The sequence below is a fragment of the Chroicocephalus ridibundus genome, chromosome 8 (genome assembly GCF_963924245.1).
Source record: "Chroicocephalus ridibundus chromosome 8, bChrRid1.1, whole genome shotgun sequence".
Taxonomy (NCBI): Eukaryota; Metazoa; Chordata; class Aves; order Charadriiformes; family Laridae; genus Chroicocephalus; species Chroicocephalus ridibundus.
This window is the reverse complement of record NC_086291.1, coordinates 48,485,347-48,507,303: the sequence shown is the minus strand read 5'-3', so window position 1 is coordinate 48,507,303 and position 21,957 is coordinate 48,485,347. Positions and strand designations below refer to the sequence as shown.

General features: G+C 36.6%; 1 protein-coding gene across 2 annotated transcripts in view; it reads right to left on the bottom strand.

Annotated features, from left to right (window-relative positions):
• IQCK (IQ motif containing K) overlaps positions 1–21,957 on the bottom strand; it is a 42,457-nt gene that overhangs the window by 5,059 nt on the left and 15,441 nt on the right. The window contains exons 7-8 of one of the 2 annotated variants that reach the window (XM_063344220.1): positions 17,210–17,294; positions 11,173–11,284 (exon numbers count right to left, since the gene is read on the bottom strand). In XM_063344220.1, coding sequence (XP_063200290.1) covers positions 11,173–11,284; positions 17,210–17,294 — 197 coding nt within the window. Of the gene's footprint in view, positions 1–11,172; positions 11,285–14,534; positions 14,653–17,209; positions 17,295–21,957 lie in introns of those variants that run through there. The other variant, XM_063344221.1, reaches the window with a different exon arrangement.

Below are 21,957 nucleotides of genomic sequence, written 5' to 3'. Positions count from 1 at the left end.
TAAATCAAAAGAACTATGAGAATTACATTTAGTAATTTAAACAGTTGAAAACAGTAATGAAAAATACCATAGACTCAGACTATAAGAAGATGAAAATCCATTAAAGAAAATCTATTGGAATAACTTATTAGCAGGGGCTTAGAGTAAAATATATATATAGAAAGGAGTTTCACCCTAGCCTCCCAATGAAATGCCAAAGAAGCCTGAACATGAAATTGGAGCCACCAGCAATCTGTCTGAAATAAGACCTGACTTTTAAAGAGACAGTTCTTTATAAAGTGTGTATAATTTTAGCCTCTTATTATTGGAAGTCAACATGTACGCAATTATTAGTGAAACCTTTAACTTCAGGAAATCCTCAGTCACTAGCAACAGGAAAATGATGTATGGAAAAAAGATATGTTAAATAAACAAACAAAAAGTAAACTAGAAATTATGCGCATAGACATGCCTGCTGTTCATGAATCTGAAATGGAACTGTCAGAGGATCACTCATCAGAAGGGGCTCCTGCAAAATGGATATATAAGAGTGACAGGACAAACCTAATTCTCCAAATCAGCAGTGGAGTTTGTGAAATGCTTAGTCTTGCCTCCATGAATTTACACAACAAACAATTTCAGGGCATATTTTAGATTCACTTAGGACTAGATTAGGGAAGCAAGAGCTGACATAAAGGAGACACCCAAACAGCAACATCCAGTCATGGAGATGGGAAAACAGGGCTGAAAGGTCTCTAGAATTTGTTTGTGCAAGGCACCATGCTTTCCTAGTATTTTGACGGAAAGATTAAGAATTCATTTGGCTATATCTGGGTGGCATTTCTACAATTCAAGGTGTACAAAGAGAAAAGAAATATTGGAAGAGATGAGCATTAGCCTAGATGAACAACTGACATGATCATCTGCGTTTAGGAGAGAACAAACTACCCAGAATTAGATATACTGGAGACTGTATTGCTACTAATTATCCAAGTGTCCTCCAAATCATTCAGTCACCAGAGGTTCATGAGGGGACTGCCACAGAAACACAACAGTTTAGAGAAGATGACACTGGACTGAAAGAAAAATCCAGAATGAAGGCAACCAGCGCATCTTCAATGCGTCTGATTAATGCAGTTTTTTCCATGTAAATAGTCAAGATAGAAAAAGTAGTTAGTGAAAATAGAAAGAACGGCCCAGAAATGGAGAGAAATAATTTTGGAGTGTCAGGTCCCCAGCAAAAAGCATTTTGGGATTTACAGGCAGAAAACCTGAATGCCAGATTTGCCAGGCAGCTTCATGAAAACTGCACTTACACCCGTTAGCACCTCTTATTTTGGAAATGTTTCCTCCTTGCAAAATATGAAATTGCCAAATTTAAACTCTTACACAGACTAAAACAAATGATCAGGTAAAAAAAAAAAAGTTACATCGAAAAAGACATGCAAAGTGACTAAGAGCGCAGCCGGGGTTTAAAGGGGAGTCTGGGGCAATTAGCTCCTACATTCTGCAGTCTGTCACCCACTCCTTTGCTAATCGCTGAATCATGTTTTAAGACTCCATTGACAGTTCGTGGTCTTTCTTTCTCTGCCTTCCCCCTCCCCGCCCCCCCCCCCCCCCCCAGTGTTTTTTTTTAACCAAGAGTCTCAAGTCTAGTTTTGCTGCAGGACTATTTTGAGGTTTTACTTTTTAACTGGTGGCAGCCTTATTCTCCAGGCTTTTAATGCATCTCATAGTTATGAACAGAAATTTTCATTTCGCATATCTAAATGACTAACAAAAACCACCAACCGAAATGTCAATAAAAATGCTCCCAATTTTTTCACTGTTATCTTGCAAAACCCATGAAGAATTTCTCCTCTCCTTTGAAACAGAAAAACAAACAAAAAAAAATTTACGTTTATATAACCGCAGAAAACCCCACCAAATTGCAATTGTCTTTTTCCATTACAAATCATTATTAACAACTGCAGAGTGATGGGTAAAAATACAGCTTTGGTGCTGGAGGATTAGTTCAGACTTGTGCAAGCAGATAGACTGCTGTGCCTGTCTACGCACAGTTCAGAAGATCACGTATTTTGTAGCTTATCTAAATTATCATCTTTCCTTCCCCCCCCCCCAAACATTCCCAACGTAGTTTCAGAAATTAAATGTTACTGTAATCTTTGTAACTTTTCAAAGATGTCTGAGTCTGGGGCGTGGACCAATAAAGCGGAATCTGCATCATGAGTCTTATGACTTTTATCACTACATTCTCAGCTGTTAGTGCCAAGATTAAACTTTCAGAAACATCTCAAGCATCTTGAATTAGGCTTGATGAAAACCACCACATACTCAGCTATCGGCACTGCTTTGTTCTTGGATTTTCTTTTTTTTTTAAAAAAAAAAAAGTAAATTTTAAGGTCTTTTGTGTAAATGAAACCTTATACATGTGCTTTTAAATCAAAAGCATTCACATATATGAATCCATTTTAAACCATTTCTTCTGCAGCACTTTTGTTTTCAGAAAGAAACAACCAACTACCTGTAAATACAGTATCGTTTAAAAAAAATAAAAGCAGAGTCAAACTATTTTAATTGCAGCGTTCTACTGACAGCAAGTAGCCTTCCACTTCAAACCTGTTTATACATCTCAGTTTGAAACAAAATAATTTGAGGAAATACCTTCAGCATGTCAGATCTTAACATATATGTGTATATATAGATGTCATATAATATAACATATATTAAAAGTGTAAAACCATGGAATATGGGGAGGTAGCCACTTACAAGAGCTCCATAATGAGATTAGTTAAAGAATTACAGCTACAGTAATAGGAGAGCAGATGAAATTAGAAAGAAATTATTTTGTTTAAAGTCTTCCTAAAACACGACTACATTTCAACCCCCTTCAGTGAAAGTGAGGGGAAAAAACAGAAAGAAAGAAACTCTCACATAAAACTGATGAATTCCTTACAGTTTACTGAGCTGAATTTTCCTAAGTAAACCACAGAGGTGTAGTCTTTAAGAAATCCATGAGCTATTCAGACCATGTCTTTCCTAATCCAGCATTATTACCTACATTTTAAATATTTTTTTAAGCCTAGTGTAAGACGTTCCATTTATATATATCCCATTTTCAGTATTTTGCTTGGGAAACTACTCAGTCCTGCAAACATGCATGTGATTGTAACTTCATTTATGGCCCCATTAATAAGGATCCATTAGAGCACATGACTATACTCATATGTTACTTGTTTATGGAATGAATTCCAAGAAGTTTCACAGTGTAGCCATTTTTTTCCTGGTACTGAATTTAACATTTTTCTCTTCCTCAATTCATTCTGCTTTGATGCGATATTATTTACTTTGATACGATTACATACAGCCATCCATCCAAAGCATGCAGACTGGACTCCCCCTGTTCAACTGAACTTGGTCAGCATATTTAGCTTTCAAATCCTTCCTCATAATTCAGGTGAAGACACATCACAGCTGTGTAAGGAGTGACTGACTGCATTTCCTTGCTTCTTGACAGTACGCGTCTGTTCCTGCTCTAGCGCTCCAAAAATATGCAGCCTGTTCTCCCCTTTATCTGCAATCTCATTCATATTTTCAAGGATTTTCCACTGACAGAACGCCTACATTTTGAGTTCCTCAGCATGTTGCTGGTTGCATCTTCCCAAGGGAAAAGATTCTTTCTATGAAGGAAGTATTTTTGAGATCTCTCAGTATAGGTGAGTAATAACTTCTACTGCCAAAGGAGAAATACAGCTTGGAAATTGAACGGAATGCAAAGGAATATTCCTGCCTGTATCTGGAAATCAGCCCCCTCACCTGCTGTGAAGATTACTTTCTGTCTCAGGTCAGTTTAACTAGATTTTCCACACACTCTGTACATTCAGTGTTACAGAAGTACTTTCCAAAGCCAAGGCTATGGTTGATCTGTAAGAACTGCTAGCTAATAGGGTCACAATCGTTTCGGTCATAAAACCAGGAATATTTTTTTCTTTTACTGTTTTCCCTAAGAACAATGCTTTGTAAACATAAAATTTTACAAATTTTATGCAGGTAAGAAGAAGAAAAGAAAGCCCTTAGGAAATAAAATAGCTGAAAGTACTAGACAGTGTGCACAGAACCAATTGTCTTTCCAACAGCACACCAGCAGAGCAATAACCATTGTAACCGACAGTCTCAGTGGAGTGCTTTGTTCACATAAGTGATGAATGAAGATGTAAGTATTTTCATTAAAAAGGTCAAATATTTTCAAATCCCTTTCATTGTAGGACAGGTACATTTTCATTTCCAGTGATGTCTCATCAGTACTGCATCTGCATAACGCACTGCTCAGATGGGGTTTGTCCCCTGCATGGAGGCACAAATCAAATTAACCAGGTTGTTACAAAAAGCAAAGGCGTATTTCTTCTTGGAAACATTAGAGCAAAAACACGACTGGAGCTACGTGGGATAGCTAGAAAACAAGAAGATGCAGCGTATTACGTCCAGTTTCAAATGGCTACAGATACTGAAGAAATTGATGGTAATTGCACGCTGGGAACGGGAGTTCTCCTAAACAATCATCAGCCTCATGAAAGCAAAAGCAGGCCTTGCTATGTGTGTGTGTGCCACTGTGTCACACCCTGCTAAACGTGACCTTAAATAACATGCAGATAATTAAATCACCTATTTAAATGCATTTACATTAAAGTCATTTCAGCAAATTGGAATAATAAAATCAGAAAGGACATCATCTTCACAAGAAAAACCCCAAACCTCTAGCTTATCTGGTATTTATTCACATCCTCTGGAGGTTGCATTTTTATTAGCCATATTTTCTGTAGAAGGTAATATTTTTTTAAAAAGTTCTCTAAAATATTCTGGAACAAATTTATCCCATCAGCTGTGCTATACTGGGGAGAATTATCTTTCTCCCTGCAAGTCTAAAGCTGTGAGCCACTAAACTGAGTCTTAAGCACTATGCTTCTCTCTACATTTTCAGTCTGAAAGTAGAAACTATTAAGAGTAAGGACTATCACACCTTAAATATAGATCATTTTGTGAAATGTAATGTGGAGCAGTACAGCAAACAAAATGTCAGCTAAGAATGCTGCAGCTTTATGATCCTAGGTAAAGGTGGAAAGAAACACACCTTTTTCTTTACACTCAAAAAGAAAATTTAGCAGCCATATGCATTAAAGAAGTCAACAGTTCTCCAGGATGCTATTAAACTGTAAAGTAATTTTCATGCAAAGTTTTCACACTGTCTATCCCAGAACACTTTTCAAAACTAGTAATAAATAGTATAAAAGACATAGTGAAAGAAGAATAAAGAATTATAAACAAAGGGGAAAAAAAGAGACGCTGTAAATGTGCTGTGAAGCAGGGGGAGAACGCCTGGTTTACGTGAGGCTACATTACACCCTGCCCTACCGAACCCCGCAGACCTCCCACCCAGGGGGTGGTTTCACATGACACAGCAGGCACAGGACAGATGAGCTGATCTAAAAGCAAGCAGCCATCACAAATGGGCAGTTTTCCTTCCCTCTATTACTGTTGCACCATTTCCCTTATATGGGATGTAAGGACTGTGTCATTACCAGGCAAGGCAGTTTATCGGGCTGATCCAGCCGAAAACTAACCCGAGGGGCAGCGGAAGAGAGCTGAAGGGCAGTTCTTTGTCAGCCCTGGCAGCTGAACCAACTCACCATGAGGCCGAAGCCGTGATTGCTCGAGCCAAGGAAAGGAAAGGATGGCAGAAACCTTGGCTGAGGAAAGGCAGCACTGCCTTTTTAATGGGGAAGTTGTTGGATCACCTCAGCTGCCCCATAGAAATCATACTTTTGGTCCCTACTTGGAAAAACAAAAAAAACCACCTCGAAGTGTTTTGTTCTGGTTACGTTCTAATGAAATCTAAAACTTCACTACTTGTTTCAATAATAACAAACATGTTTTAACACACTTTCTGAAACTAGAAAAATAAATTAAGAATGCCTTTGGATTTTTTGATTGCAATTGGTTTACATTTCTAACTTCCTCTTAGTATCCTTTTTTAAATATTGCAGTGGTCAAGATTATACAAACATACTTTCATGAAATTATACATCTTTGCCTGAAACGTACCCATGAAACAAGGTATACATAGCATTGTGCTGAAAGCCGCAACAAAGCAGAATCTGACTGTTAGCTCACATTATCTGAGTCTTTGGCTGATATTTTCATGGAAGGTATGTTGATCTTTCTAGTAGTGTCAGTAGAATCACATTACTGCTCGAGTCAGCATTTTCTAAAAGCTATTTGGCAGCTCACCATTCATCCCCTACAGTTAGATTCAACACTGTTTACAGCATCTAATAAACAGGGTTAGTCATACACAAATTTAAGAGATACTTCATTGTTATTCTTAATGTAGTTAACTTTGTAATAAATGGCTGTATCTATTTAAAAATGTTTTTCTTCTTTTTCTTTTGATCAAGAATCTTAATGCTTTATTTGTGACAGCAGAGTTCTTAGTAACAATAAATGCTTTGTCCTGCTTGATGCGAAGCGCTCAGTGGTTTAATTAAAGGGGATTAATTGAATTAACTGAATGAATTAACTCAGTTAAACCAAACGCACAGAAAGACCAGGTTAAGCAGTAGTTGCATGATGCTATTCATTATTACATGATGCTTACAATCCACTTCAGCACAACGTCAGCTGGGTTAGATTGAAACACTGGTAAAAGCAGTTTAAACTAACCTTCCTGACTTTACAGTGAAATCGAGTTTAACGACATTAATAAACAGCAGAATAATAACAGCAGAAATAAGAGCAGCTGGAGCACTAACAAAATTAATTATGGCATCACAGCTGAGATTGATAATGAAAACCCCTGGACAGTAACTCCTCAAACTAGTACAGCTGTTTCCAAATAGCCATCTGTCTGGGGCCCAAGGCTATTTTATGTATGGATACTCTTAAATTAACTTAGCAGGGCTCAGTTAAGGAATTACAGAAACAACGCAATAATATTGAAAGCTAATGTGATATAAGCAATACGAACTTGCACTGCTTTAAGAAAAAAAATTGAAAAGGGGGAATTTTACAGTTTTCTTTGAAGTGGTGAAACAGCTGTGTGTCCTAGAGTCCTAAAATAATTGATTTGATGACAGGAAAGCTCTATGAGAGTGATTAAAAGGAAATTTGTTTTTCCTTTTGAAACAATTGGCAAAGGCGGCAAAGGAAATCTTATCATCACATTACTCTCCAAAACAACGTAAATATAGTTTATAGAAAGATTGAATTTCTTCAGACACAGGCGTTTTTTTAATCAATTCAACTGCCAAATGACACAGTCCACTCCACCCTTAGCCCCTACTTGTCTTAGTTGCAACATTTTGAAACTGGTTTCATCTTGTCTTCTGAAAATGCACTTGTAATTTTCACCGTTAAGATTTTACGTGCATGAAGACTGTAAACTATGATTGTATAATCATCTAATATCATATACATCCTTTTTCACAGTGGTATGTTGTAAACATATAGGTTTACTTAGAAATAAGTGGAAATGTATCCATTTGTAACTCTTACTGGTATTGTAGGCAATGGAACGTGTGAAAAAACATGCCTTGATGAGATGATGTAAATACTAACAAATTGAAAACAGAGTCCAAAACACAAACGTTAAACTGCAATCGTTTAAAATGAATTAGCAAGCCTGCTAGGTCAAATTCTGTCATCACCTACAGGAATGCTATTTTTCAACAATTAACACTGACAGAATTAAACATACAAAGAGGAGAATTTGTCTTTTATTTTTTAAATTTACAATGAGATGAATTTTATCATAGTAAATTTGAAGCCACTGGATTCAGATCTTTAATACCAGATCTATTTATGTCTTCTTTAAAAAAAAAATGCCCATTTTTTTCCCCAAAGTAAACTCTTAATAAACCATAGTAAATAGGCTATGAAACCTTGGCTGCTCAGCTAAAGTTTTCTTTACATTTCAGTCAGGTCGTCTGGAAGACAACCTATTTCGCATGGACTTTATTTCTCATAATTTTTGTATACTGTTACTAGTTACTGTTTTGTTTAATCTTTTAGCTCTAAGCTGCTAAAGCCAAGAATTATACTTCACTTATGCATACAAACACCCCCTATATATACACACATATAAATGCAGTTTGTCCCTGTTGTGATGTATGATTTTGCTCCTCAGAATGAATTCTTTCCAGCTATAAAATATCCCTTAGGGGATTGCATGGGTTGGTAAATAAAACCTGACCTTTCGTGAATTGCAGCACAAATATGAATAAATGTTTGGAAAATCTATGGAGCCCTTGTAACAAACTGCTATCACGAAGAAAAAATCGTGAGCGTCTTCTGGTTTCAGTATTTGTACTAAAACGTATACTGCACTGAAGAAAATTCTTCTTGTTATGAACATTTCTTAATGAAGTGAAGCAGCGATCAAAAGGTCCTGCACGTGTAACAGTGCAGACACAGAACCGTGTGTCAGCTCATAACACCTTGCAATACAGAATACCGTAACAGCAAGGCAACTGAGGCGGCTATGATACATAAAAGAAGGTTTTGAAAAAAATGCCTTTCGAAAAATTACTCTTTCATGACAGCTTTGATATCAGCTGATACTTAACTGTCTTTATGATTTAAAAAATTCTACCCTGAGACTTCTGCAGACTGAATTCACACTTAAGGCTTCACAGCTGAAATACAACCTGCAGGGGCAGCTTTCATTGCGGTCCTGCTGTTGGTGTAGGCAGGCAGAACCGCTTTTGAGGTTGCCATTCACTACTGTCTTTGCTAATTATAAGCCTGCCTCTTAATGTATCTAAATATCTACTCAGCGAAGTCTATTGCTATCTGTATTGATATCAGTACCGGTATCAATGCAGACTCCTCCTTATGATGAGGACTCTTAACACTGGGAAGAAACACTGGAAGAACATGAAGCATTTTGAAGTGCACGCAAAACACCAACTAATTCTACAATTGGAATTGGAAAAGTAGATTTCTCCAGTGGATATTTTCTAATGAACTCAGGGTGTAACACATATAGTATAAATCTTACAATATTAAAATACAAGCAGATATTGCTGGACACATTTTATTAAATAGCATGATACAACTGAAGGTACCCTGCAGGAGCTTCAATCCAGCTCACACATTTTCAGCCTGATCTACTTGTAACTAATGATAGATAGAATGGATGCACAATAAAAAGTGAAAAAATAATTGCAGTGCATCGGGTTAATGACCAGACTGCTGTTAATTCCTTTGGCATTTACAGAGCATGGACTATTTTATAATTAAAATACTTCATAGGGAAGTTTCAGTTGTATAATCTATTAAAAATCAGGACAGTATTGAAATTAACAATAGCCACAAAAGATTTGATGACTAGGAGTTACTGAAGAATTGCAAGCTCTAGTCACAACAAGCTCCGATTGCTACAGCAGCGATGTTACTAATTACCATTTATGTATGGACAGTCTTACTGTAGTTTCTAAAATAAAGCGTACTGTGAGGATGTCACACACTTGATTCCAGAATACTCTATTTCATATGAGTACAATAATTCCATTTAATTAAAAAGAACAGTCAAGCTGCATAGAGAATAAGGAAAAGAAAACATTTGAGTGAAGAGCCAGCAGGACATATTCAATGTCTCAGCTTAGACTTCAAATACGTAGAAATTGGGCACCTGAAGGTGATCCAATGAAACAATGGCATGGTCTATAGAGGCAGCAACGACAAAGAGCTCCAAATGGTGAGCCACAGACGTTCAATGCTGAGTGAAAAGCTGCCCTGGTCATTAGGCAACGCAGAGAACAGAGGCCTCCCATTATAATGAAGCTGCCGAATTCCAGATTGCACATCAGCAATTTTCGGTCACTTGAAATGCAGAGTTGTAGATTTTTCCTGGATAGCAGGTATCTAACTGACCAGGACTCAGCGTTTTAAAACCTTTCACAGAAACCTGATTCTAAACTCCCTCACCCTGCGGGGATTCAAACGTAGGTCTTTCCTTTTACAGTGAAGTCCCATGAAAACCAGGCTCAGAATAAGGGCATTGACAGATGTGCTTTTGTGTACTGAGCTGAACAGGTCTAAGCCATGACTTGCCCCTGGCTTTTAACTCCTGCCACACATCACCTGGAGACTGGCACTTCCTTAGCCATGAACAGTAACCAGGTATGAGAATATCATCTCATATTCCGCCTAATTTAACCAGCTTGTGGGCTGCTGAAAGTCATTATCCCTCTGTCTCCCCAGTTCACTTTCTGCTTTCTGTTAGATACAGCAATTGTGTGGCAACAGTGTTGTGGAAGACCAACCTGCCCCATATCAAAACCCCTCACCGATCCCAACCCATGGTGCAGTTACACAATCACGAAAATTGATGCAAGAGCTGCAGAGCAAGACCAACCCTCTTGGCAGCTCCCAGTTTGAATTTTCCCTCTCCAACACACGAAAAACATAGCTGAACAACCTCTTCTCACTACACTGGCGTGTAGTTCACATCCCTGTGTATCACATTTAAGCCCAGCCCCTGGAGACTGACAAAATGTTGACTGGTTGAGGAGCTCGCGAATCCTCCTGCATTAGTAGACAAAGAGGCTGGGCGCATCATCATAATCACACCACTGTGCCAGAGTGCGTGAATGGTAACTTTGGCTCTGTCAGTAAAGCCTTGTCCACAATCAGGGCAAAAAGTAAACATATTACAGTGTCGGTTCTTAAAGCAATCCAGCCTCATTTCCCTTGGCAATTATGTTGGGTTGTTTGGGTTTGTTTTCTTTTTTTAGAACTGTACAGGCCAACTTCTGCTATAAATAACTACAGGAAAATGCCAGTAGAACATTTACCAGATAGAAATCCCACAGTTCAGAAAAACTGTACAACAACCCGGCTGGTAAAAATCAGTATTTACATGTTGCGTAGCTGGTAGAGGTCTGATCCTGCGCTAAGAAATATTGTGCCAGCACATTGTCATTGTCATTTTTAATTGCCACTTTCAGCTCTACAGACTTAGAGCAAGTAGTGACTATAAAGAAACAGCAAGGCATTTCCAACAGGCATTGCCTTCTCTTCTCACTCGTGATTCCTGTCTTACTGTGTGCCCTATTTCTTAATATAAGTTGAAATACAAAAATTAAACACTTACTGTAAAAAGAATAATCATTAAAATATACAATTTAATTCACCCACCTTTGGCTTCCTGCTTATTCCAGAATTCTTCCACTCTTTTAAAAATGTTTTTGTCCTCTCTCAACTGCTTTTGCCACTGACGTAGCTCTTGTATTTCACTATCGCAGCGGACCTGGGAAAGGGAAAACAGAAAATGCAAGTAAGATTATATTCGTCCATGTTACCCAAGACAATGAGACAATTTTTTTTTCACAGGGCTGTGGCTGCACAAATACGTGACATCCATCCTTTTTGCAGGGCCTGATATAAAAGCACAATCCCAGAGGCTTACAGTTTTCAACTTATACAGAAATAAAACCCACATAATTGACAAACCCCATTGAAAACATAAATATGCCAATTAGGGGATCATTTTGATTACCAAGGACTCCTGAGGATGTGACTGCAGTGAGACGCTTATTCTTCGAGTTAATTAAAATTTAAAGCAGTACGCTGAAGGGTATTAGTGCCTTTAGAAAACCACAACACTATAAAGCCAGGCCATTGACCAACATAATAGAGCAGAAGAGGAGCATGAAGGGTCATACAGCAGGAAATTTATTCCAGCAAACTGATTCACACCTGCTACCAGCTGCAAATAGGCTTACTGACAATCCCAGCCACACAATTTTCACAAACAGGAGAGCCATTAATCTGTTATTTAAAGTAATTCGAATGCATTACATGATATCTATTCTTTGTCAGTCAATCACCCCTATGAAAGGCATAATTCTGCTTCCTCATAAAATGACAATAGTCACAGGCCTTGACTCCATTTAATATTTAAGTTGAATTACTCTGTTATTGCTTTTGCACTGGTGTGGATCCTACTAATATAAGACAGAGCTAGATTTGCATCAACAGCTTTTACCATTCTGCTACTTAAACTTGTTCTAAGCAGGATTTGATTAATTAGCAGTGTGTTGCCAGTTGTCTACCTTGGCATTCACACAATTACTACCAGTGCTAGAGCAAAAATCCAAAATAGATACTGTTATGACAATAGTGGGAAGGGGACATACTAGTATTCGTTTAGACATTGGTAAGTGATTATTCTCTTAGAGTCATTTTCAAACGATAATAGAATTATTAAAAATGCACTTTCTGTTTTTTTCTAAATATTACATATATAAAATGTCATTATGCTTTAGGACTTAATGTCCTAGTAATTCAGGCTGAAGTTGAATAACATGGTAGAAACAAGCAGCAATAAGCTTGGTTTCTACTGTCACATTTTTTCTTTCAGGAAGCCGACTACTTAGTCTTCTAGAAAATTTCTTATATTTATTTCATTCTTACATGATATGGTAATGAGTTTGCTCTGTGATTTGAACTCTATTACTCTAATCCATTACACTCTGGTTTTTTCCCACTTCCCTGAGATACATACAGAGCAAAAGAGCCGGACTTAGTTTTCCACTGGTTAAAAAAAAAAACAAGCAACTTACTTAAAGAAAACAATATAAATTATTTATCAAAAGCATTCTTTCCACACAGAATTTCTCCTTTGGGGTTCAGCTAAGAATGCAATAGACAGGAGTTGAACTCCCACAGCACTTCTCAATCCACTCAGGAGAAGGTAACTTGCTATATTTCAGACAGTGCACTTGCAGAGCGAAAATACAATACAAGGTTACATGATCAATAAAGACAGGCAAGACTTTTACTCAGTGACTTGACATCAGATACTTCTCAGACGTCTAATAATATGCCATTATACTAATATAGTTCTGTAATATCTCCTATAAAATTTATATGAAGTTCTTACAAGGTTGATATGAAATTTTTAAAATGAAAAACAAAAAGTTACTGTTACAAGTAATCTTTTCAGATATACAAAAAAATTTAAAATAATCAAAACCATTTCCTATTAATCAAATACTATTTCAAAAAATATAGTATAATCCCAAACATGGGATAGTTTCTTTAGACTTGCAAGAGACGTTTTTTCTTTTATACTGTCATGCATGCTTTTATAGAATCCATAATTCTCTATAACATGAAGTCAGTTTATCTGCACAAGAAAGGGTTAAGGGAATGTTTATGGGACCCATAAATGACAGAAGCAGAAAAGAGGCAGGAAGATAGAGAAATTACTACCTCTATTTCTAACTATAAAATTTTTGAAAATGATGAAGCGTCCATTTATAACTGCAGCAAGGTAAGACCTGTATTTTGGCCCATGACAGGGACACAGTGATCTCTGTATATTGAAAACGAAGACAATAACTCTTAACAGTTAAAAGATAAAAGGCAAGTGTAGTAGATTCTGTATACTCTCCCTAGGTAAACATAACAGTGAAATACATAGCAAAATTCGGGGCTCTGAGATAAAGGCATGGTCAGACACACTCAAATACTCCAAAGTCCAACATTAAATCCAAGCAGTGAACATGAGCCCCCAGAACAAAGTGGTTTTTTAGAAAAGTGAAAGAAAAGAGAAAGGAACACAGATACATCACCTGCAGTAACAGGAACTTCAGAAAATACTATCAACATATTCCAAATATGCTTAATAGATGATAATTTAGCATAGTTGTGATAACTTCTTACAAAGTAGTCTGTATTTTGTAATCAGAATGCAATTCCAGCATGATTAAAAAGCCATGACTCATCAGCAATATCTCCAGGCAAATAATCAAAGGGTCAAAGTCTTGTCCAAATAACTGCTGTGGATCTCCTGCAGACTAGCAATGCACAAAGCACGGAAGGAGTCTTAACTTTGAGGTGGGAGTTGACTCCTACCCAAGTCACTTGGATTGATTGAATCTGCACTCACTGCAAAGAACAGTGAATATTTGTGTGACCTTCTGGGTTTGAGCCTTTGCTACTAGCCACAACTTGCTGAAAAGGAATATAAACTGTGATAGCAAACACAGAACAACACTTTGTAAGAGATAAAGGTAAGCCTGCTTCAATTCTGATTTAACTTCTGCTCAAACAATATTTATGTATAAAATAGCACTGAATATTTACATAATGCTGTCCAATTTAACTCCATGATATTACAAGATTTAGTCAAAATAAACTGCTTTCAAAGCTAGGTGAGAACATGTTGCACAACAGCGGAAGGATAATACTAAAGCTTTGACCAGAGACATCAGAGGACATTGTATCAATGAAAAATCCCTTCAGACTACAATAGTTATGTAAATTGTAAAGATTAAAAAGACCCCAGACAACAAATGGCACTAAGCACAGATTCTGCAGTATAGGGGTGAAGAAATATATATTATTTTATTGGAAAAGTGCCTGGAAAATTTGATACCTACCAATCAAGGGCTTTCATCAGATACTGAATACTGCCTTGGCCCATGACAGATGAATGAAACCTCAATAGAAGAGGACGGTGAGAAGTGAAGAGAAATAATTCTGATGACAGAGCTGTCTCAAGCCTTATTTGGGTGCTCCTCTTGCCCTCAGAGAGACCCCTCAAGATGACATCTTCCTTTCTGATCTCCTTAGAGTACTGAGCAGTTGTAGCTTCCACTGCTGTTTGCTCTGGAATTTAATTCTCAGTTAAACTTGAAATAATTTTGAGGGTACTCATCAATTTCTTTGTATGAAAGACTGTAGCAAAGACTTTGAGAGTTTGTTGATGACAGCCATTAATTATTACTACCAAAACAAGTATTTTCCTGAAATTTGCTTCAGATAAGGATGAATGTACTGCTTTGATCATGCTCTATTATCAAAAAGTTCTCGATATTCTGTACCTTTGCTTTTTCCCCCCCCCCCCTTTACATAGAAAAATCTTTACTGCTTGATTGATTTTTTTGCTGATTGCCCTGTGGTTTTGAGACTGGCACACTGGGACAGGTAGGAAAGAACCAAGTGACATACGGTGAGAAGAAAGGATGCTCAGTCAGTTATATACCAGGTAAACTCCACTGCCTACATCAATACGGGTAACAAAATATCACAAAATGGTCTGAGGCCATAGAAGATGTGTCTGAGAAAAATGCTGTGGTTTCTTACACTTTATCTGACGTTGTCTGAGAATAAAAAACTTACAAGGTTCACATTTTGGATAGCGTTGTTAAAGACAAAACTATTCTGCCCACATTTCCGAGCCTTTTACTTTTCCTGAAGTCCAACAAGTGTGTCCAGAATCCTTCTCCATCCATCTTTCAAACAAGTACCCCTGGCACGTGATTTTATGTCCTTTAAAGTGTATCTTGAGAAGACCAATGATGAGGTACACTGTTCCTTTACCACAGTGCCGTGTAAAATATGTTTGTGTCCTTGTGTTTGATTATTCAATGTTATCACTATGTCTAAATTTTTATTTCAATAGTAGTGTTTAAAATTTCCAAATTCTGTGAATTGTAAAGCAAGTTTTAATGAAAAATATCAGAAAAGAGTTTAAAATATTGACACAATAATATCCTTAGAATGCAAAAGGGCATTATTTGTAAGCGTTCAGTTATTATCACAATAAATAAGTGTTAGCTAATGGATCTATTTATTTTAAAAGCAAATAATCTGAACACTGGTAAATTTTCATAATATACTTTATCATTAATGTGATGAAATCCCATTTATGCTTAGTGTTCTCTTAATATACAAGCCCGAGGATAACACACTGCCCTACAGGGTAACTTGTAACTAATGATTTTTATTTTATATTCTGATTTTAATTTTAATTTTTTAAACCCCAAGTTCTTTCAACTCCAATAAGGTAAAACAAGTAACAGCTAATTTTATAGCCTGAATTATTTTTGATGTCTCCTACTTTTTATAGCTACAGTTTCTCTCTCATTTCTGGGAACTGGTCTAGAATGCTAAATACTACTAGGAAAATTTTAAAAGTTAATACACATGGCAAGGAAGGATAGTGCCCTTCAGAAGTTTTGGTAGAAGCACAAGGTATCTGAGCAATCTTGCACTGTTCAGCAAACTGTTATTCGATAACAGTTGCCTTTGCAATACTCCACTGTAAGGATGCCTGCAGTGATACTGTCAGCGCTAATTAATGTTAGTGTCAATGCCATCTCTGTTTAAAAAAAGAAAAGTGAAAACGAACAAGCAGAAAGCATCACAAAAATCTACAAGCCAAGAAGATCGTTTCAAGGCATTTCATAATCTTCGGCTGCACGGCACATTATAGTAGGCACACATATATTCATGTTTGTTAAAGTGGTAAAGAAGAGAGGATTTTATACTGATTGTTATTTAAACATTACCTGATGTACAGACAGAGATGTCTCACTGTCCATCACAATGAAATTACTGTTAGATCTGGAGGTTATTTACAAGCTTAAATTTTGATAAAGCCAGTCAAAGACATTTCTTTTTCACCAAAGTCACCTGAATTTCAAGTCCCTTTTTTTCCAAGGCATGAAGGTGTTAGAGCCTTTCAAACAAATCCTTGACAGAATCTGTTCAGGATTTTCGAAATAATTTATTTCATACCATAGGCTTAGCATGGCTGTTACCCTCCAAAATAACAGTATCAGACAATTTTTTTTGTATTTATTTTATGCCCCTTGCTTTTCCCCCTTAAATTAGAGATTGAGTTAGTGTTGTATTACTAGTATGGCTTGCAACATCTGCTTGCCATTTTGCTTTCCCGTTCCTTGAATAACAGCCTTCGTGCCTCTCCTCCATCTCCTGTCTCAACCTCGGTCTCAATTTTTTCTTTGTTTCTGTATGCTTTTATTTTGTAATAGACCTCATCGATGCTCCTTGTGCCTCTCCACACTCACTCACATATCCCTGCATGAAGCAAAATAATACTTCAACCTTTAGCAACTAGGCAAAGATCAACTAAAAAAAAATTAAAATTCTTCAGTGTTAACTGTACTTTTGAAAATTGCATTTCTGCAGATTTTCTGTTATTGAGGAAAACAGTTGAGATTACATCAGTGTAAATGCCTGTGAAATAATTGTAGTCACTAGGCATAAGGCAGAGCAACATCCAAAGCCAATGAACCATGGGGGTCTCAGCAGCTATTTATAGTATCTCCTACTTAAAATTTATGTAAGGATTTTCCCTGGGGCCTTCACAGTCCTACGGCTTTCAACATCAAGCAAAATAATTATAGATTACTCTTACCCGATAACCTCTCCAGAAGGACTGAATTATTATGCTTGCTTCTTCTTCTGATAGAAGGAGAGATAGAGGAATTGGTGGCCTAGGACTTAAGAAAATAAATGTTTTGTAATCAGACAGCCTATAAATGTAAAATACTTTCTTCCCTAACATAACTTCATATATTTTATAAAAAAGAGAAAGGTTGTTCAGGAGCTTGAAAAAACCACTTTTCTTATTGCTCCAAACATAAAATGTGCAAAGAATATCTCCTTTAAAAATACATTCTGTGCTATGTATACTACAATCAGTTGTTCTTTAAAACAATAATATACAAATGGCACATCAAGCGCAGTTATGTTTCTTATTTTTCGACACAGATTTCAGATTCCTCCTATTATAATAAGGTTTGAGATGGTGGTGAGAGAGGGGCAAGAGAAGTAGGCCTGCCATTTGTAAAGCAGAGGAGGTTTTAGTGTGCATGCAGCAATGAACAGACTTATAAACGTTTATAACAATTATTAAATACATTTTTTTGGTATGTTACATTTCTAAATCTGAAATTATTTACAGAACAAAAATATTTTAGTACATTAATTTACATTATGATTTCACTTAAAATTAAGACGTACTGAAAAAGTTAATGATTATCATATCTGCATAAGCACGGATCCACATTCAGAAATGTCTATACAAGTTCTTAAAATGCCGAAATTTTACTTTTGATAGCATATACACGTTGTTTGGTGATAAACAAAAATAACAAATATGTGAAGTCAACAATTTTCAGACAAAACGTACAGTAATTTGAAAGCATGTTTGGTGATTCTGTTGCTAACAATTTTAATGAGAAACACTCTGAACTATAATTACAATTCAGCCATCGTTAACAAAAACTCAAAACCACTATATCAAATCTTGCTTCCCAAAAGCCACTTCCCATAGACCTTGATTTATTTCTCACACATAATGATCAGAAAGCATCCATTGGAAAGGGAAAGGACAAGACAAAATTCATTTATATAGTTTCTTTTATAATACATGTAATTTAAAGCTAATGAACGATTCTATGATAGGACAGTAATGCTGCAACTGATGAAAATACCAGTTATAAAGAGCAGACGTGGCGCAGTGTTAGAATGGCTGCTAAGAGCCGCTCTCCTGGGTGGGACACAGACTGAAGACAGCTTTGACGTGGAAGACGACAACATTACGAACTTGGATGCAACAATCATTGACAGACACGTGCAGCCCATGCAGGAGCACTGTTCAGAGTATTTATACTATTAAGACACATATACTGCAAAGACCATCACTTAACAAGCTATTTATGCAGTCTTGCATTTTCTGGCTAAAACATTATTTCTGCCATTTCTTTTGCAAATTTATTTTACAGTATATTACAGCTCAAGCTAGGAGGCTTGACAGCTTACATTTTCCTTTCACTTAATTTCACTCACATTAGTCTCTGCCCCAGTAAGCTTCCTGTGCTGACATCTTTCTCTTAGGGCTTGTCTGAAGGAGCGTCTCAACTTGGAGCACAATCCGAACTATTACCTAATGCTACACTGACTACACCGTTTGAGACTGTGTGCTCAGCTAAATCAGTCTCCTCATCATCTCAGCTGGGTTTTGGCCTACATTTATTTTAATGTGAAAGAAAACCTTGGTCTTTTTGCAAGAGTAGAAATAAGACAAAAATAAAAAGAATTCTCTCCATTAAGCTAAAGGGTTTTAGCTCTGTGAACGTTAATTAGCATTTGTACTGCTCAAGGGACATGGCAAGTGCTGGACAAGCAAGGCTTCCTGAGCTAACTCCTTATCATCAGATTTTAAAATATGAAGTTGGGCTGTGCTGGTTTGGCTGATAGGCTTTCATCTGCTGTTCTATTTTTGATCTTTTTGAAACCCAAAACTTAGAGTAGGAAAATCACAGAAAGACCTACATATTTTACAGCGGTTATATCAAAGACATTGAACTTTCTCTAAGAATGAGTACATCTCTAAAGAACAAACTGAGATTTCTCCTAAACTGCAAGGCTGGCTCTCGCATTAATTTGCTTTCATTTTCAAATTGTAAAAATGTCTAGTTTGCAATCCAACACTCAATTTGAGAAACCAATATAAAATGAAGCAAGAAACAGGACTTAATTTTCAGTATGACAGTCACTGGCAAATATCAATCATTACAGCAGGGCAGCTATAAAGAACAGAAGTCATGCCAGGTCCAGTTTTGTCTAAGTGAATGTACGCAATTGGCTTCGGGTCAAATAAAAATAGAATCTGAGCAGAGGCAATCACCCCTCAGCAGTGAGCTAGGAAAAGAGGAAATATGTCATTTGTGGCAGAAGACAGCTGTATGCCTCGAAGAAGATTAAAACTGACAGTAAAATGCACACTAACTATATTCTGCTTATTTAGTCTTTGTTTATGCACAATCTTAAAAGCCCACACATTAAACATATTGATATCTATTTTGATATATAGATTAAATATATTAACATAAGTCGCACTTGTAAAAGAGCATCAGTAAAATGATTTTTTTAAGTACTTTATTTTACCAAATCTGAATAAAGCAGACACTGACCAGAGGAAAGTTAAATTCCAGAAACAAGTTTCTTGTGTTTTGAGCAAACTCGTACAGATCCTGATTATGTCAGATACTTACTAATTATATTACATTATGCAGGTGGAATTTGGCACTCATAAGATAAAAAGTAGACTTGCATTAAATAAATGTAGGAGGTATTGAAAAAGGTTCTTACTGAAGACATGTATCTCATTTCCTCATGGAGAGACGCTAGGTTTCTCAATGAACCCCCAAGAATGGGGGGAAAAAGGTCCTCCATTACCTTGTCACCAAAATAGATAAGGTAACCTATAGGGGTTCATAGTTACGCTGACGGACACTGTATACAGTCAGTATTTTTAGAAGTAATGTCCAGAAACCCCAATTGTCATTAAGTTCCCAATCTGTCCTACAAATAGAAGGTCTGATTCCTTCCTTGAAAAGGAAATATAAGAAAAAATTTAATCAAGCAAAATTTTCACTATGTATAATTCAGGATCTTGGAATTGCTCTTTTTATTCAAATCTGTTCCCTAAGAGTAACGGACGACCACCCAATTTAACCATCAGCCTTGCAGCCAGCTGCCTGCCGGACCACTGAGGTAGCGCCGGAGCACACCAGTGCCGAGGGCAGATGGTGTGCAGGTGGCAGTGGAATATCCAGGTGCAGTCAATGAATGATCAGGGTTTCTCTCTGGTTTTTGAAAGCTCCTCTCTAGAAATATTGAAGCAACCCTAACAACAAGAGTCAGGCCTTCTGGAGGCCCGTAAGTTTCAATACGACAGCCACTGCCATATTCAACAGCCACAACCACTTCGCCTTTAATTTAACTGTGATGGTTATTGTTCTTGAATATTTATATTATGTATGAACACAGGCAATGACAGAGTCACTGCAAAATTCATAATCTAAAAGACAAAAGAACAGACCAAAGAATAGGGATAAATACAAGACATGCAAGTAAATGACCATGGCGATCTGTGTAACTCTTTAAAAAAAGGATTCTGTGAAAGTCTTTGGTTTGAAAAGTACTCCAAAAATTCAGATGCTGGTCTGAACAACCAAAAAAATTGTTCTGGAAATTTATCACAGTAGTTTTCTTTTATACTTGCAGAATTTCTTATTCCTACTCAGAGAAGCTAGAAATACTACAGCGGCACCTGCCTTCATTAAGTCCTCTTTCTTACAGGCTTATCCAGAGTTGCAAAAGTGTGCAACAATGAAAAAGTATTGTTTTGATTCAAAATAACCATCTCAAAAATCTCCACTTATAGATACGATTAAGATCCTTTACACAAAAACCAGGAAAAAAACCCCTTGTTTATAAACAATCAGACACTCAAGTACTGATTTATCTGACCTAGTATTTAAAACTAATTAGATATATTAATGCCACATTACACTATCACTGTATGAGCCTCACAGGTTTACAGGGAAATATTCACACACACACTTCACAAAAATACCCTGGAGCTTTTTCACAGGTCAAACCGAGCGTGAACTGAGACCTTTCTTTGTAATGCTGTAAGTATTAATACAACTATTGAAGAGTCAGAAAGAAATTACTGACTACCGGTTTTCTTTTGCACTAATCTAAACGCATTACAATAAGAGAAAAGTATTTGGAGAAAAAAAAAATCCTTACAATAAGAAAACATTTCTGTGCATTATATGGAGGGTACATTTTTCAAGGACTGTGAAAGTGGGAATAACCAAATTTAATCTTCTGAAGAAAGGAAGTGCAAACGAGCAGACATTTTGAAGTGTGACTCCTGCTAGCTGCCTGAACTCTTCTTATCACCTTCTCCAAATAAAAGCTCCTTGATACTGTCAATAGTTAAATGAAGAATAAAAAAAAATTGTACTTTGACCCCTTTTGCCCCCCTCCTTTCTCTGCATCTTCCACTGCTTTGCTGGTGTTTTGAATACACTTTTGTATTTTGAATATCCTCAAATATAAAGGCTATAGGTTGTGAACAAACAAAAAAATTTCAATTTAAAGTTTCCTGTTTCATTTCTGTCTCAGCCACAATTCTAACAAAATACACCCACACACACACACAAAAAAAAGATGCAAAATATCACCATGTAATAAAACTATAAAACTACACTCAGAAGTTTTATCAAAGTGGTCATAGCCATGATATGCACACAACTGTTAACATATACAAACTATTTATGTACTTATTTACCTGTTTATAAT